The sequence below is a fragment of the Hyaena hyaena genome, unplaced genomic scaffold, assembly GCF_003009895.1.
Source record: "Hyaena hyaena isolate Hyena2069 unplaced genomic scaffold, ASM300989v1 scaffold_261, whole genome shotgun sequence".
Lineage (NCBI taxonomy): Eukaryota > Metazoa > Chordata > Mammalia > Carnivora > Hyaenidae > Hyaena > Hyaena hyaena.
The window spans coordinates 346,406-365,310 of NW_024080893.1; the positions used below are offsets into that span (position 1 = coordinate 346,406).

Here is an 18,905-nt window from a genome sequence, read left to right on the forward strand (position 1 = left end):
CCATAATGATGAGGCCAGAAGACACGCCCAATTGGTTACCAGCCTTAGAGCCCAGTGCAGCCCCTAGAAGTGTACGTAATGCCTACCTTGGTCTCCAGCCACTGGAGTTCCTGGGAGCAACTCTCTTTACTAATGTCTGTTTTAAACAAAGCCATCTGGAGAGTCAGGCTTTTCCTCTGAAGGCTGACCAGAGCCAGAGAAGGAGGTGATCAGAATGGGTATGGGAGGCAGGGGCTTGGAACAAATTCTAGAATTCCAGAGGGTTAAAACTGGATAGACTTTTTATTTTCATATTTTTATTTTATATTTATATTTTTTAAGTTTTTAAATTAAATTCCAGTTAGTTAACCTACAGTGTAATATTAAAAACTAGATAGGCTCTTAAAGTATTGTTCAGTCCAACTTCTTTACTTTTGTAAATGTGAAATCAAATCCACATGACTACTCCATTCCAGGTCATACAGAGAATGGCAAAGCCAGGTCTAGAATCCGGTGGACCATAACACAATGTTTAACAAATCCTGTATAGTATTCGGTAGCACTGTATTGTTTCATACATGTCTCACATACATTGCCTTATTTGAGCTGCATATTAGTTCTGTCAAATAAGCAGGCTCAGAAAAAGTAAGCAATTTCCCCAAAGTCACATAGTCAGATGGCAGATCTAGGAAATGGCAAAATTATTATGTTGTAAAAAATGTCTTGCCTTTTGTGAAACCACGACCTACTCTGGAATTGAGGGTAGGGGCATTGTTCAATATCTTTATACTACTATTATCCTTGTGAGCCTGGGGTCTGGATGATTTTTTCCAAGTCCACCTTCATATCCAACTCAAAATAACCTCCTAGACTAGTGGTTGCACAACCTCACTAGTTGAGCAACAAATAGCTCTGCAGATATTGTCTACATCTTAATCAATATGCAAAATGAAAACATACTTTTTTCCTCCTTGTATAGCTCATTTTTTTTGGAGGCCAGATTGTGAAAAACGTTTTCAAAGTTAGTTTTCAGACAAGTGGAGGGGGGGAAATGAAGGGTGGAGGAAGGCAAAAGAAATGCTATGATATTAGATTCACAGAGTACCAAAACTGAGAGCTCATCTAATCATTTCATCAGTGAGGAAACTGAGGCCCAGAGGTGAACTGAGTTGTCCGAGGACACATAGCCAACAACTGACTTACCTGAGAGAAGGTTTCAGAAAAACTTTGATAAGATATGTAGGAACATTATGAAACTGTCTTACAATGTTTTTAGCCTGAATCCACCTAACCTTTATTAATTGGATTGCATTTAATGGGTGCCATGTACTTAACAGTATGCTAACTAGCTGCAAGAATAAAGTTATCATCCATAAAGACTTTCCTAAAGATGCTTACAATTGTGCTGGGAAGCTTGATAACTATTTGAAAGTCATGAATTAATAATACAGTTCAATATATAGGTCAATACATGTAGTAATGATGCAATAACCAGAGAAGTTTATAAGAAGTGAGTTTCAGTGGGATGAGTCTGGGGAAAACCTATTAGAGGGTATGGTGTGACATGGACCAGCCTGGGGAAACAATAAGTGGGTAATGGAGGGAGGGCCATCTTGGGTGAGATTAAAAGGTGACTTTAAACTCTCAAGGCAACATGACTCTTCTTTCTATTTAGAGAGAACTGCCAAACTGGAGTAGAAGGCAGAGAAGAAGGTTTATTTCAGGGAACAAGGAGGCTAACTCATAAAGACCTCAACTGCCAGGCCAAGAGTGTCCTGGAGGTAGAGAAGAGTTGCAGGAATTAGTGGAAAGGGAAGATAAAGTTAAATTGTGCAATTAAGAAATAAGCTGGTTTGAGAAGCTTCTAAGGAGTTTGACTCATTTCAGTAGGACAATGGCAAGCTTTGATTCAAGGAATTTAAAGCACCAACTTCAACCCAAGGAGAGGTTTTAGACCATGAGCATACCTCTCACCCATCTTGTCATGGCCACTCATTGTGGTGTGCTTTTCCATTTTTCTTCCTCTCCTTTCGTTCCTTCTGGAGACGCTCCAGTTCTGCTTCATACATCATCTCTTGAATTAAGTACTTCTCTCTTCTCATTCGATCCCTTAGATCTTTTGGGAGGTCTGGGATCAGATATGAAATGAGGTGCTTTATACAAAACACAAGATGCTAAAAACATAAGGGAGAATACAAGTTAGGTCTGTTGCCCATCCTTAGCTGGAAAGAGCTCTGGGAGCTGGTGTAAAAACATCTCTCACTCCAAGGATGTGGAGCCTCTCCAGTGTCTCCAGTGGAATGAGGCCAAGGGAGGTGTGTTTGAGGGAAGAAGACCATAGGGATAGGTGAGGACTGAACTTGGTCTGATGACACTTCATAGGGAATGAGGAAAGGAATTGGGAAAGAATGTGAAGAACATGTGATCAGAGAATGCAAAGGAGAGCCGAAAGTACATATGCTATGGAATCAGAATACCTAGGGCTGAATCTTGGCTCTGTGGCTTTTATTACTTAAGAGCTGTCTGTTTAGCAGAGAATTAGTCACTCTGAGCTTCAATTTACTCATGTATAAAACGGGCATAATTGTGAAAATTATAAGAAAATGTTGCAGGGGCGCCTGGGTGGCTTAGTCGGTTAAGCATCCGACTTTCGCTTGGGTCATGATCTCGCGGTTTGTGGGTTCGAGCCCCGCGTCGGGCTCTGTGCTGACTGCCAGCTCAGAGCCTGGAGCCTGTTTCGGAGTCTGTGTCTCCCTCTCTCTCTGACCCTCCCCTGCTCATGCTGTCTCTCTCTCTCTCTCTCCTAGAAATAAATAAAAAAATATTAAAAAAAATGTTGCAAATGCAGATTGCTAAATTTACTTTGCAAATTTTGATTGTGAGAATTATCAATAGGCCTAAGGGATATGATCATTTCAGGAAGAAACTTTTTTTTTTTTTTTTTTTTTTTGGCAAACTGCCACAAATTCTTTACCTGACTTACTAATAGCTGAAACTCTAGAATCACTGTCATTTCTGTTTGTCTATATGAGGATGATCAGTAAAGTGACAGATGATAATTTAAAGGCTTCCATAATTCTAAACTATTAAAAACTTTTAAGAGGGGCTCATTCATTGATAAGTGAATTCCCAGGGAAGAACAGCTTGTCTTCTCTTGGTTCCCTGGAGTAAAGGAAAAAAACAACAGAAAAGAGGTATAGGAAACTCACAGTCCAAGCCAAGAGTCAGTCTTGGTTTTTCCTTAATCTAGCTTTAATATATATAACTGGATATCAAATTTTCATTTATAAGTATAGTCATAGAAATACAAATGATTTGGGGCATCTGGGTGGCTCAGTCAGTTAAGTGTCCAATTTAGGCTCAGGTCATGATCTCACCATTCATGAGATTCATGAGTTTGAGCCTCACGTTGGGCTCTGTGCTGACAGCTCAGAGCCTGGAGACTGCTTTGGATTCTGTGTCTTCCTCTCTCTCTGCCCCTACCCTGCTCATGCTTGCTCGCTGTCTCTCTCTCAAAAATAAAAAAAAAAAAGCATATGATTTTTAGCAGTAATTTTCTTAAAGACTCAAAGAAAATTGATGATTTATTTTTAATGACATATAGGCAATTGCTAGGTAGATTCTAAATCAATTTTGAGTCTAAGATAATGAATACTTATTTGTGTCTTGAATATAATGCCATGATGACACATAACCAGAGGCTACCACTTGTATAATACCCAGTTCAATGCTTCCCAAACTATAGTCTTTTGAACACCTACATCAGAAAGAATCATCTTGGAGGGTTTGTGAAAAGTAAATTACAGACTTGATGTATCTGAATCTCTGTGAGTAGTGATGATAAAACTTACAATTTTCCTAAAGTTGAGGAACAATGGGCCCAGAGTATTAGGACTAAGGATTTCTGACTTATCCATTAACAATCAACAATAGACTTTCACTTATTTCTTGAACAACTCAAGAGAAAAAAGATTTAAAAAAGAGGCTATATAATATTACTATAATACTTCTGGACATACATAATCACAGTGAAAGTTCTCACAGTTGTATTTTATGCATTATTCTTAGTTACTTCATTATGGCAAAGGTAGTAAAGGAATTGGTTAAGAGAAGATACCTCAAACACAATGATAAAAGCCAATCGAGCTGCTAGGACGTGCCAGAACTGCAGTGTGTAGCCATAGGGCACCAGTGAATGAGGAGGGTCGCGGTAGTCTCGGTATCTATAAATATAGAGGAGAATGAGTGTTACATTCCAAACTATGATTTTCCTGACTCCCATATCTCCTCCATTCCCACTAGGTAGTCCTCACTCATGATAGACAGTGTAAAGTTTCTCTCTCCTAGACATTTGTCACTTTACTTGTCCATCCTGTCTTCTGGTAAAAGAATGTCTCCTCTCCTCTGAGAAATTATCCATGTGGGTTAGGCACGGCTCACCCCCTCCCCCGACTCCAGCTCAAAAGATGATCAGTGAGAATCCTCACCAGGACTTCTGCTAGAATGGTCACTTAGCAAAGTATCACTAAGTCCACAGAAGGTAAAAGCCTGGAGCTTCTGCTGGCTATCACAGAGCATGTGGAGAGAGCTTGTTTGAAAATGGTCATTTGAACAACTCAGAGCCAGCAGAGAGGCATTGTCTTGTGGACACTGCTGGAGGCTTGAGATCTAGCCATCTCTAATGTGTTATTCCTCCAACTTCCCAGTTACCTGAACCAATGACTTTTTTAAAAGTCTGTTTATATTGGATTTCTGCCACTTGGCACTAAAGAGTCCTTCCCAATATATGCTCCATATATTGGATCAAATTCCACAAATATATGTTGAATATCTACTAGGACCAAGGCACTGGCCCTAAGAACTTAAATCCATGTAACTCCACTTTATCCTTGCCATTATTATTATTACTATAATGACAGGTGGGAAAACAGAAAAATTGTTATGGAGTTTTCATGTGTCTTGAGCCCAGTGTTTTTTCATTAGCCCCAGAAATGTGTAAAGATCTGGAAGTGCTAATTCTTCTAATAGTTCTGTGTGTAAACATACCAAATTCCCTGGTCTCAGGCAAAATTATGATTATCCAGACTCCTAACTTGGATAGTACCTAACCTCAACATCAGCACTAACTTACATATGAGACTACAAGATAATTCTTATGCAAAGTACCTTTTTAAAAAATTAAGTATAAATGACAAATGATGTTATATTAGTTTCAGGTATAGAACATATTGATTTGACAATTTTATACATTACTCAGTAGTGCTCATTACAGTAAGTGTTGTCACCATCCAACATTATTAAATATTGACTAGGGGCACTTGGGTGGCTCAGTTGGTTAAGCATCCGACTTCGGCTTAGGTCATGATCTCACGGTTCACGGGTTCGAGCCCCGTGTCGGGCTCTGTGCTGACTGCCAGCTCAGAGCCTGGAGCCTGTTTCATATTCTTTATCTCCCTCTCTCTCTCACCCTCCCCTGCTCATGCTGTCTCTCTCTCTCTCAGAAATAAATAAAACATTAAAAAAATTAAAAATATTGACTGTATTCCCTATGCTGTACTTTTCAACATAGGATTTATTTATTTTATAACTGGAAGTCTGTATCTCTTAATCTCCATTGTCTATTTAGCCTATCCCCCTACCCACCTCCCCTCTGACAATCAGCAGTTTGTGTTTAAAAGTCTGGTTTTTTGTTCATTTGTTTTGCTTTTTAGATTCCACGTATAAGTGAAATCATATGATATTTATCTTTTTCTGATTTATTTCACCTAGCATAATACCCTCTAGGTCCACCTATATTGCCACAAATGGCAAGATCTTCTTTTTTTGTGTCTAATATTCCATTATATACATATAAATCCCCTCTTTTTTAACCATTTATCTGTCAGTGTCCAGTTGGATTGCTTCCATACCTTAGCTATTGTGAATAATGCTTCAATAAACATAGGAGTGCACGTATTTTGTTGAATTTGCGTTTTCATTTTCTGTAGGTAAATACCCAGTAGTAGAATTACTGGATTATACCTTATATCTAAGTTTTTGAGGGACCACCATAAGGTTTTCCACAGTGATTGCACCAATTTACATTCCCTCTAACAGTGCATGCGGATTCTCTTTTCTCCACATCCTCTGCCAACACTTGTTGTTACTTGTTTTTTTGATTCTAGCCATTCTGGCTGATATGAGGTGATATCTCATTGTGGTTTTCTTTTATCTCCCTAATGATTAGTAATGTTGAACACATTTTTATGTGTTGGCCATTGGTGTGTTGTCTTTGGGAAAATGGCTACTTAGGTACTGTGCCTACTTTTTAATCTGATTGTTTTCTAATGTTGAGTTATATAAGTTCTTTGTATATTTTGGATATTAACCCCTTATCAGCTGTATCAATTGCAAATATTCCCTCCCATTTACTAGGCTGCCTTTTAGTTTTGTTGATTTCCTTTGCTGTGCAAAAGCTTTTTATTTTGGTGTAGTCCCACTACTTTATTTTTGCTTTTGTTTCTCTTAAGGACACCTATCAATAAATATTTTGCTATTACTAATGTCCAAGAGAATACTGCCCATATTTCCCCTAGGATTCTTATAGTTTACATTCTTACATTTAGGTCTTTAAACCATTCCAAGTTTATTTTTGTGTATGGTATAAGAAAGTGGTCCATGGCACCTGCGTGGCTCAGTTGGTTGAGTGCCTGACTCTTGATTTCAGCTCAGATTCCAGTGTCGTGGGATCAAGCCCTACATCAGGCTCCGTGCTAAGCATGGATATTTTCTCTCCCTCTCTCTCTCTCTCTTTCCCCCCTACTGACCCCTTTCCTCACTTGCATTCTCTCTCTCTCTCTCAAAAAAAAAGTGGTCTAGTTTCATTTTTTGCATATATCTGTCCAGTTTTTCCAACACCATTTGTTGAAAGGACTATCTTTTCCCCATTGTATATCTTGCCTCTTTTTTCATAGATTGACCATATAGGTGTGAGTTTATTTATGGGCTGTCTATCCTGTTCTATTGATTTATGTGTCTATTTCTGTTCTATGCAGAATATCTTTGAAAAGCAGCAAAGACTATGAAAATGAGCTGTCACTGTTATAACAATCATCATATTATCATTAGTGTCTATGGAATATAATAATAATGTATTACAATAGTTTTGTCAGTAAAATTATGTTTATGATGAGTGTCTGGTGCTGAAATTAAGAATGAATCTACTAGTGTCTTCAAGCTGTTGGTTCTCTCCCTAATGATGAGGATAGTAATTGTCTAAAACACCTTTTTTCTAATATATGACTACATAAATGATTTCTGTCAAAGGTCCAATTAGGAACTAAAAGTTTGCATGGACTAATCTTTCCTTTTTGCAGAGCACATCTAGTCAAGAATCAGGAATTGTGTTTTCTGCAGTTAACAAATGTGATTCCTGTGTTTGTCTTTAGCTACATAGATTATATTTGGATTATATTTGAAATATAAGTAAATATCCTAGAATAAAAATGGCAGTATGCTTTCTATTATACATATGGTTGATTATTAGACAAATGTATACTTATAAAAGGAAGGAAACTAAGTTGTTTCAAGAGTCATCCTCAAGAACTCCTTACTTTTTACACAACAGCATTCACTAAAACAAAATTCTTTTCAGAGCCCACTACTCCCCTTCCTATTTATGCCTCTGCTCTGCTCTTGTGCCCTTCATTGTGACTGCTCCATTTCCTAGCTGCTCAGACCTTCTTCAACTTTTATTTTTTCTTCCATTTTCCAATGTTTATTTTTTTATAATTATTTTTTACAAATAGTTTATTGTCAAGTTGGTTTCCATATAATACCCAGTGCTCATCCCCACAAGTGCCCTCCTCCATGTCCATCTCCCCCCTCCCCACCCACACCCATCAGTCCTCAGTTTGTTCTCAGCATTCAAGACTCTCTCATGGTTTGCCTCTCTCCCTTTCCCCCACTATTTCCCCCTTCTTCTCCCCCGCGGTCCTCCGTTAACTTCCTCCTAATCCTCCTATACGTGCAAACATATGATATTTGTCCTTCTCTGCCTGACTTATTTTGCTCAGCATAACATCCTCAAGGTCCATCCATGTTGCTACACATGGCCAGATTTCATTCTTTCTCATTGCCATGTAGTATTCCAGGGTATAGATAAACCACATCTTCTTGATCCATTCATCTGTTGATGGACACTTAGGCTCTTTCCATGTTTTAGCTATTGTGGAGAGTGCTGCTATGAACATTGGGGTACATGTGCTCCTATACATCAGCATTCCTATATCTCTTGGGTAAATTCCTAGCAGTGCTATTGCTGGGTCATAGGGGAGTTCTATTATTAATTTTTTGAGGAACCTCCACGCTGTTTTCCAGAGGGGCTGCACCAGTTTACATTCCCACCAACAGTGTAGGAGGGTGCCCATTTCTCCACATCCTCGCCAGCATCTAGAGTTCTCTGATTTGCTCATTTTAGCCACTCTGACTGGTGTGAGGTGGTATCTCAGTGTGGTTTTGATTTGTATTTCCCTGATGAGGAGGGATGTTGAGCATCGTTTCATGTGTCTGTTGGCCATCTGGATGTCCTCTTTGGAGAAGTGTCTGTTCATACCTTCTGCCCATTTCTTCACTGGGTTACTTTTCATTTGAAGAATTTTAATAAATCTCTTCCTCCCCAGATCCCTTCTAAATTCACTGGGTGGAAAATTATGGTTTTCCCCAAACCACAATATAGATGTATCATGCCTAAATTTCTGCTACGTATTTGGTAGCAAATAAATGAATTCATTTATATATCAAATATAATCATTAACTATAAGCATGAAAACTAGAAAGATGAAATACTTTATGATCCAAAGGTGACTGATTATCAAACACGACTATTTATAAAATTATACATATATATGCAAGTAGTTTTCCTCCCATCCCCATTCTGCTGTTTCACTTTCCATGGTTTCAGTTGCTACACCCTCTCTACCATAGTCAGGAGGGAGAGGATCCTCTTCCTGACTATTGTCACAAAGTCAAAAGGAGCCTAATGTAGGTCACAACGCCTATCATTTGCCTCAATTCATCTCCTCACATAGGCATTTTTATTTCACATCATCACAAGAAGAAGGGCAAGTATGGTGTTATATTTTGAGAGGGAGAGATCACATTCACATAAGTTTTCTTACAGTATATTGTGATAACTATTATTAATCCCTTACTGTGACTAATTTATAAATTAAATGTTATGTATACGTATGTATGTATAGGAAAAATATAGTATATATATAGTATATAGTATATATATAGTACATATGTAGTATATAGCCTATATATATATAGTATATCATCATCATTATGATTACAGGCCTCCACGTGGGGTCTTGGGTTGTATCTCCCACAGATAAGGGAGGACTACTGTAATACGCAAAAATGAAAACACTTGTTTTTAGGTGGTGATCTTAAATTTTAATTTGTAGAGTTTTATATTTTAAAAATTAACATTCTTTACATTTTTAATATTTAGAAAACACTCACCATGGCTATGGTGAGTTGGGAATACTTCAGGAAATTTCTATATAGAGATCCAGTTGTTGAGAATATGCATCTATTTGCTCAGCCTCTGTAGAGTATACATCCATTTGTTGATCTATCACAGAGCTCCGGTCTAATATGTGCCCAAAGGATTGCAATGTTCCTACACTGGCACTTAACTTCTGATTCTTATTCTTAAAACCGATGGAATTTTTAAAAGTTTCAGTTTTCAGAAGGAGCAGGTTTCTGGCCTTCCTACTCTCTTAAGCTATTGCATCATAAAGTCAAGTTTCTCTCTAGATAATTCCTTATTATTACCCTAAGGCAATTAAAATGCAGTGGTGCTAATGAATTTGGCTGTCATCTGCTTCACTGCCCACAGCTGTCCCCAGAACTATACACTGGAAAGCACACTGAAACCAAGTTTGGGGTCTGCCTGATTTTATGATCTTGGGTAATTCATGAAGCTTCTCTGGACATCAGTTTTCCCTGGTGACACAATTAGAGTCTCTTTATCTCACCAGGCTCTAATGTTTTGGAATCTCACTCTTGTATGAGTTTGCAGAAGACTGTTTCCAGGGGAGCTCTCAGTTAATGTGCCAGCCTACTCCTGATCCACTGGTCTTTGCAACGAGGCCGAGGTCTGAGAGATGTTCAGATGTCATTTGTGCCCCATGTCTCTGCTTTTTGATGCAGTGCTATTTATGTTATTTGCCAAAGACTGTCTACATGCGTACTTGTGCAAAGAAAACACTTCCCTGGTCCTGCTGTAGAAACAGACAGAAAGCCAAGTTTCAAAGCTAATTGAATCAATGTTTTACTGCTCTGATCTTAATTTAGTATCTTCAAAGACATTAAGTGGTCCAGGAACATTAATGTCTGGAGGACTTTTTTTCAAGTGAGTCAGAGTTGTTTTCAGAGAGTAACACTTGTAATTTCTTGGCTTCAATTTTATATGTGAGAAAGGCAGGATGTTCCCTTTTGATTTAAGTTAGTGCATTCTCTAAAGCTACTTTTGTTTCTCAGGTAATGGATTATTGGCTTGCAAGCATACTTTTTTTCCCTAGGGCCAGGTATAGTTAATACATTCCTATTTTCAAAAATGTAAAAGTATAGGTACATTTGAAAGAATGAGAATGAACTTCATGTAACCCCATCTAAGTTAAGACCTAGAACATGGTCTGGGGCTTAGAAATGCCTCATTGGCAATCCCAGACACCCTGAGAGGTAACTGCTATTTAATTTTCTGCTTTTCTCTGTAGTTGTACTACTTGATCAAGTTGAGTTCCTAATAAAACAGTGCTTAGTTTTTGTCTGCCTTGAACTCTGTATAAATGAAATTATATTATATGTGTTATTTTCTGATTATTATCTTTGAGTTCTCAATTCTGTTCCATTTTCTATTTGATTCTGTGACACCACTACACTGATGGATTACTAAAAGTTTATACTATTTCTAGTATAAGGTAAATCTCCCCTTTATTCAAAGTATCTTGACTCTTCTTCATCCTTTGCATTTCCATATAATATTATTTTTGACATAAGGTGCACAGAATTGGCCTACTCCTGTATCTCAATTTATAATTAAACTTATTGGTCCATTCATGTTCTTTCTATATTTATTTAAAACTTTAATAGTATAATGAACTTCATAAATCCACCATGCAACCCAAGACTTAAAACATTATTAGGAATTTATATATTACCGTCTGTGCTCCTCCTTTTCCTCATTCCCTTGCTTTCCTCATCCTGAATTTCATTCTTATCATTAACAAATGTTTGTATGTATATTCATTTGTCTGGATATTATACTGTTTAGTTTTGGTTTTGAATTTCCTAGAAAGGCTTTATACTGTATGCAGTTTTCTGAGGCTGTTTTTTTTCTCTTTTTACTACCATGCTACTAAGATTCATCCATGCTGTTGCGAATTTATTTCCATTGCTATAAAACAGAACTTAGTATGAATATATTCATATTCATATGTGAATGTGGATGTTTTATGTAGTGCATGTTTAGATATATACTCACAGGCTGGCCATTTCTTTATTTTCTTTCAACTTGTCTAACCATGTAAGGTCTTGGGGAAAAAAAAGTTCAAGTTTATTCAGTTTGGATAAAAGTCCTTCCACATTCCATTCTGGGTTTCACCTTTATTTATTGTTAAGAATTATTTTTTCCTGTAATGAGAACTTTTAAGATAAACTTTTAGCAAATTTAAGATGTGAAATACAGTATTATTAACTATAGTCACCATGCTGTGTATTACACCTCAAGATTTATTTTATAATTGGCAGTTTGTATCTTTTAACGATGTTCACAAATTTTGATCTGGTAATTACCACTATGTTCTTTGACTGTATGTGTTTAAGTTTTTTGTTTTGTTTTGATGCTGTGTATGAGATCATACAGTATTTATTTTTTTCTTATCTGACTTCTGTCATTTAGCATAATGTCCTCGGGGTCTATCCATGGTATCATAAAAAGCAGGATTTCCTTCTATTTTATGGCTGAAAAGTATTCATGTTTGTATATGTGTGTATCACATTTTCTTTATTCATTCATGAATGGGCAGTTAGGTTGTTTCTGCATTTGGGTATTGTCTTGGCTAGCTACAATAAACATGAGGGTAGAGATATCTTTTTGAGTTAGTGTTTGGATAATACTTAGAAGCAGTATTGCTGGATCATATGAATTTCTAGGTGTTTTTTTTTTTTTTTTTTGAGGAACCTCCATACTATTTCCATAGTGGCTGCACCAATTTACATTCTCACCCACCCCGTGCACAAGGGTTCCTTTTTCTATGCATGCATTCCAAAACTTGCTATTTCTTATTAGAATGGCTATTATTAAAAAGACAACTGAAGTGCTATCTCATTGTGGTTTTGATTTACATTTCCCTGATGATCAGTGATATTGACTAGCTTTTCATGTACCTTTTGGCCAGCTGCATGTCTTCTTCAGAAAAATGTCTAGGTCTTCTTCCCACGTTTAAATTGAATTGTTCATTTTTTTCCATTGTATGTGTTCTTTGTATATTTTGGATATTGGATATTAACCCCTTATCAGATATGATTGGCAAATATTTTTCCCACTAAATAGGTTGTCTTTACAATGTTGTTGATGATTTCCTTTGCGATGAAGAAGCTTTCAGTTTGATTTATTCCCACTTGTTTATTTCTGCTTTTGTTGCCTTTGCTTATGATGTCGGATTCAAGAAATTATCACCACAACCAACATCAAATAGCTTAATGCCTATGTTTTCTTCTAAGAGTTACATGGTGTCAGGTCTTATGTTCAAAGCTTTAATCTATTTTGAGTTAATTTCAGTGTATGATGTAAGATGGTGGCCCAGTTTCATTCTTCTACAGGGGCTGTCCAGTTTTCTCAATACCATTTATTGAAGAGACTGTCCTTTCTCCATTGTATATTTTTGGCTCTGTTAGAAGTTAATTATGCATGGGCTTATTTCCGGGTTCTCTATTCTGTTCTATTGATCTATATGTGTCTGCTTTATGACAATACCATACTGTTTGGATTACTATAACTTTATAATATAGTGTGAAATCAGGAACATGATGCCTCCATTTTTTTCTTTCACAAGATGGCTTTAGATATTTGAGGTCTTTTGTGGTTCTATGCAAATTTTAGGATTGTTTTTTCTATTTCTGTGAAAAATGCCATTGGAATTTTGATAGGGATTGCACTGAATCTATTTGGGTAGTATGGGCATGTTAATTCATTCTTTAAAAATTTTTTACATTTAAATTCTAGTTAGTTAACATACAGTGTAGTCTTGGCTTCAGTAGAACCCAGTGCTCATCCCAACAAGTGTCCACCACCTATTTAACCCATCCCCCCCACCTCCCCTCCAGCAACCCTCTGTTTGTTCTCTATATTTGAGTCTTTTATGGTTTGTCTCCCTCTCTGTTTATATCTTATTTTTCCTTCTCATCCCCTATGTTCATCTGCTGTGTTTCTCAAATTCCATATACGAAGGAAATCATATGATATCTGTGTTTCTCTGATTCATTTTGCTTAGCTTAATACTCTAGATCCATCCTTGTTGTTACAAATGGCAAGATGCCATTCTTTTACATTGCTAAGTAGCATTTCACTGTGTGTGTGTGTGTGTGTGTGTGTGTATCCTCTTTATTCATTAGTTGACAGACATTTGAACTCTTTCCATAATTTGGCTATTGTTGATAGTGCTGCTATAAATATCGGGGTGAATGTGTCCCTTCAAATCAGCATTTTTGTATCCTTTAGATCAATACCTAGTAGTGCAATTGAAAAGATGCTCAACAACACTGATCATCAGAGGAAATCAAAACCACAATGAGATACCACCTCACATTTGTCAGAATGGCAAAAAATAACAACTCAGTAAACAACAGATGTTGGTGAGTATGTGGAGAAAGGAGAACCCTTTTGGACTGTCGGTGGGAATGCAAACAGTGCAGCCACTCTGGAAAGCAGTATTAGAGTTTCCTCAAAAAATTAAAAATATAACTACCCTAAAAATTCTTCTAATCCATGAGCACAGACTATCTTTCCAATTATTTGTATCTTCTATTTCTTTCATCGTTGTCTTATAGTTTTTAGCGTACAGGTAGGTATTTTACCTCATTGGTTAAATTTATTCCTATTTTATTTTTTTGATGTAGTTTTAAATGAAATTGTTTTCTTTATCTCTCTGATAGTTTGTTATTAGTGTATAGAAACACAACTGATTTCTGAATATTGATTTTGTTTCCTACAAATTTACTTAATGCTTGTCAGTTCTAGCAGTTTTCTGCTGGAATCTTAGGACTGTCTATATGTAATAGGTCATCTGCAAATAATGATAATTTTACTTCATTTCCCTTTGGATGCATTTTACATATTTTTCTTATCTAACTGCTCTAGTTAGGACTTCCAATACTATGTTGGATAAAAGTGGATAGACTGGGCATCCTTGTATTGTTCCTGATCTTAGAGGACAAGCTGTTAGCTTTTTACCATGGAGTATGACATAGCCATGGGCTTGTCATATATAGTTTTTATTATTATGTTGAGGTACATTTCTTCTATATTCAGGTTGCTGAGAGTTGTTATTGTGAAAGGATGTTGAATTTTGTCAAATGATTCATCTGTTGAGATGATCATATCATTTTTGTATTTTATTTTGTTAATGTGGCATATCACATTGATTGGTGGATGTGGAATGACCATCCTTGTATTCCGGGATAAATCTCATTTGATTATGGTGTGTGGTCCTTCTAATGTATTGTTGAATTCAGTTTACTAATATTTTTTTGAAGAATTTTACACTTCTATTCATCAAGGAGATGAGCCTGTAATTTCTTTTCTTGTGGTATCCTTGTGTGGTTTTGGAATTCGGGTAATGCCAGCCATGCAAAATGAATTTGGATGGGTTTCCTCCTCTTCTACTGCTCAGACGATTTTGAGAAGAACTGGTATTAATTCTTTGAATGTGCGGTAGGACTCACCAGTGAAATTTTCTGGTCCTGGACTTTTGTTTGTTGGGAGGTTTCTGTTTACTGATTCTATCTCTTTACCAGTAATTGGTGTGTTCCAATTTCCTGTTTCTTCCTGGTTTGGTCTTGGTAGTTTGTTTGTTTCAAGAAATTTATCCATTTCTTCTAGGTTGTCAAATTGTTGGTGTACAACTGTTCACTGGTTTCTTATGACCTTTGTTCTGTGGTGTCAGTTATAATGTATCCTCTTTCATTTTCATTCCAATCATTTTTTCTTGGTGAACTTTTTTCCTTCTACTAACTTTGGCCCTCATTTGTTCTTCTTTTTTAAGTTCCTTGAGGTATAAAGTTAGGTTGTTTAAGGTTTTTCTTGTTACCTGAAGTAGGCATTTAGTGCTGTGAACGTTCCTCTTAGGGCTGTTTTTGCTGCATCCCAAATGTTTTGCTGTGTTGTATTTCTATTTCCAAGTGTCTCAAGCTCTGTCTAATTACTCCTTTGACTCCTTAGATATTTACTAGCATGTTTAATCTCCACATATTTGTGATTTTTTTCCAGTTTTTTACTTGTAATTTCTCATTTCATACCATTGGGGTCAGAAAAGATGCTTGATGTGATTTCAATCTTAGATTTATTAAGACTTGTTTTGTGGTATAACATGATCTATCCTGGAGAATGTTTCATGTGCACTTGAAGATGGAAAGTTATATATCTGTAACATGTTACCTGGGCCAATGTTACCTTATTGATTTTCTGCATGGATGATTTATCCATTGATGTAAGTTGGGTATTAAAGTTCCCTACTATCAGTGAATTGCAATGCATTTCTCCCTTAGGTCTATTAATATTTGTTTTATATATTAGGTGCCCCTTTGTTGAGTATGTTGGGAGAAATGTTGTATCTTATTGGATTGACTGACCCCTTTATCATTGTGTAATGATCTTCTTTTAAAAGTCTTTGTTTAGAACAATCTATCTCAGCTTTCCTTAGGTTTTTATTTTCATGTGATATATTTTTCCATCCCTTCACATTCAGCCTGTTTGTGTCCTTACATCATAAGTGAGGCAGCAAATAGATCTTGTCTTTTTATCCACTCAGCCACTCTATGTCTTTTGATTGAAGAATTTATATTTAAAGTCGTTACTGATAGGTATGTACTTACTGCCATTTGTTAATTATTTTCTGGCTGTTATGTAGTTACTTTCTGTTCAGTTCTTTTCTTGCTCTCTCCCATTATGATCTGATGGCTTTCTTCAGTGGTATGCTTAGATTCCTTTCTCTCTTTTGTGTATCTACTATATGTTTTTGCTTTGTGGTTTCCAGGCTTACATATAACAACAGTCTATTTTAAATTGATGATAATTAAAATTTGATCACATTCTAAAGCTGTACATTTCTGTTCTCCCCCCAACATTTTGTTTTTGATGTCACAATTCTTATATTTTGTGTATCTCTTAGCTAATAATTGTAGTTATAATTATTTTTACTACTACTGTCTTTTAACCTCATACTAGCTTTACAAGTGGTCATTCCTCTTCTTTTATTTGTATTTACCATGAGATTTATACTTTGAACTGTTTCCTTGTTCCTAATTAGCACCCCTTCATCTTAAAGAAGTCTCTTTAACATTTCTTGTTAGAGTGGTATAGTGGTGATGAACTCCTTTCCCTTTTGCTAGTCTGAAAAACTCTTTATCTCTTCTTCAATTCTGAAGGATATTGTTGCTAGGGGAACATTCTTGGTTGGCAGATATTTTCCTTTCAGCAGTTCGAATATATCATGCCATTCCCTTCTGGCCTATAAAGTTTCTGCTGAGAAGTCTGGTAGTTTTATGTGCATCCCCCTTGTATGTAACAAGTTGGTTTTCTCTTGATGCTTCTAATATTCTTATCTTTAACTTTTGGCCCTTTCATTATAATGTCTTGGGGTGGGTCTCTTTGGGTTACTCTTATTTGGCTTCCTAGATCTGGATGTTCTGGGGTTCCACCCCAGAGATTGTCTTAATTTTTTAGGTCACAACCCTGGTCAAGAGGAGTTTTAAAATTCTCCAGTGGATGTTAACACATGATCAAGTTTGAGAACCACTGCTTTAAACTCCTCAGTCAGAAAGGACTGTCTGAGCAAGACCTCCCCGTGGCAGAGCCAGCTCAGGTTAGGCTGAGTGCCATGCTCACCTGCAGTACTTGAGAGGAGTCCCTGAGAACTCACTGCCATCAGACTCAGGCTCAGATCGGTTCTCAAAGTCAGAAATTCGAAACACAGATAAGCTGGCATTCACATAGCCAACCATGCACCTGAAAGAGAAAACAAATGCTATAATTAGATCTCTGATCACTTCTGCATCCAATTCACAAAAGGCTCTACTTCCTAGAAACTCTTGCACTTGTAAATGCCTTTAACTGGCTCTGCCTTGTCACAAGCACTCAAGTTAGGATACACTGAAAAACCCTGGGTATGTGAAATCAGGAATAAGTCGTTCTTTTATTCTAGTTCTTTTTGTTCAGAATCATCATACAGAACATCAGTGCACCAGTCAATACTTCAGCGAAATAGGTGAAAGACAGTATTGCATAATCAGTATAAATTATTGGCAAGCCACTGCTGCTTTCCTTGATGGTCTAAACACACATGCACACACAAACACATTGCTTTATTAATGAATATATAAATTCTCTCATAATGTTCTGAATGTGACTGGTAAGACTATGACTCCCTCCCAACTCCCATCCTTGCTACAGTTATGATAGACTATATTCGCTGTCATGCCTCTGTTCAGGTTATCTTTTCTATTCACTTCTTTATAAGTAGAAATAGTGCTCATTTTCCAATGATCAACTGAAATGGCACCCCTTCTGGAAAGATGTCCTAATCCCCCTCAACCCTGAAAAGATCATTCTCTACTCTTTATGGTGCTGTACTTCACCATTACCATATAGCTTGTGCTAGAGTTGGCTGCATATATGTATGTCTTCTTCTTTACAGTGTAGTTGTTTTTGGAGCAGAAAAGGTATCCTAGGTATTTTTGTATCCTAGGACAGTCTTATGCAGTGTGGGAATCCAGTAAATACCAAATTCAACTGATATCATTGGAGGAAAACTAAAGGATCAGAGATTCTACCAAGGTCTTAAGACCAGAAATAAGACTACTGCCTATATACCCCAGGGATAATAAGCTTCTTGAGGACACAGCTTCCATTCTTAACTGGGAGTCAGTATAATACTAAAAACTTGGGTTAGAGGGTCAAATGGTAGCTCTTCTGGTTTCTAGTCATGTAAATTCAGCAAGCTATGTAACTTCTTTAGGCAACCACAGTGCCTACCTAGTAGGGTCATTGTGGGGCTTAAATGAAATGATACATGTAAAGCAAGTGACCGAGTGCTTAACTTATAGCAAGATCTTAATTAAATGTGAGTGGCTATTATGAATTTTTTTTTAGCTTGCAGGAGGTCTACAAATAATTATGAATTTAATGAATAAATCATAGCTTTCAAATTCTCTTCATTAACTTGTCTGGCAAGATTTCTCCAAGCTTCTGAACACCAAACCAAAAACAATGATATAAACATAGTACTGAGAGCACATGAGTTCTGTATGTTGTCTTGCTCAAGACAAATCACTGGGGTTTTATCATGGCCTTAAAAAAAATGAATCAAGCAGAAAGACCCATTTGTCAAGTCACTCATGGATGAAACAAATGGTCAGTGGGTGTGTAACATGCTTTAATCCAACTGGCAGGAGGTCTCCCCTACCACTCCTCAGAAGGAGAATTTGGAATAACGTCTCTCTCCTCTTTGAACTGCCTAGAACATGACATGAAAGCAAATTAGTGCCTTGATTATTAGCTGTCACAGAGAGGAAGTCAGATTTTGTAAGCTATAGAATATAGCAGAGTCTTCTCAGGACCCAAGCAGTGAGAAAAAAAGTTGTTCTGGAAACTGGCAGAA

General features: G+C 36.8%; 1 protein-coding gene across 1 annotated transcript in view; it reads right to left on the reverse strand.

The window, feature by feature from the left end:
• The window catches only part of ANO4 (anoctamin 4), a 240,671-nt gene that overhangs the window by 1,053 nt on the left and 220,713 nt on the right, over positions 1–18,905 (reverse strand). The window contains exons 24-26 of the mRNA XM_039245598.1: positions 17,135–17,254; positions 4,097–4,202; positions 1,947–2,153 (exon numbers count right to left, since the gene is read on the reverse strand). Coding sequence (XP_039101529.1) covers positions 1,962–2,153; positions 4,097–4,202; positions 17,135–17,254 — 418 coding nt within the window. The 3' untranslated portion in view covers positions 1,947–1,961. The remainder of the gene's footprint in view (positions 1–1,946; positions 2,154–4,096; positions 4,203–17,134; positions 17,255–18,905) is intronic.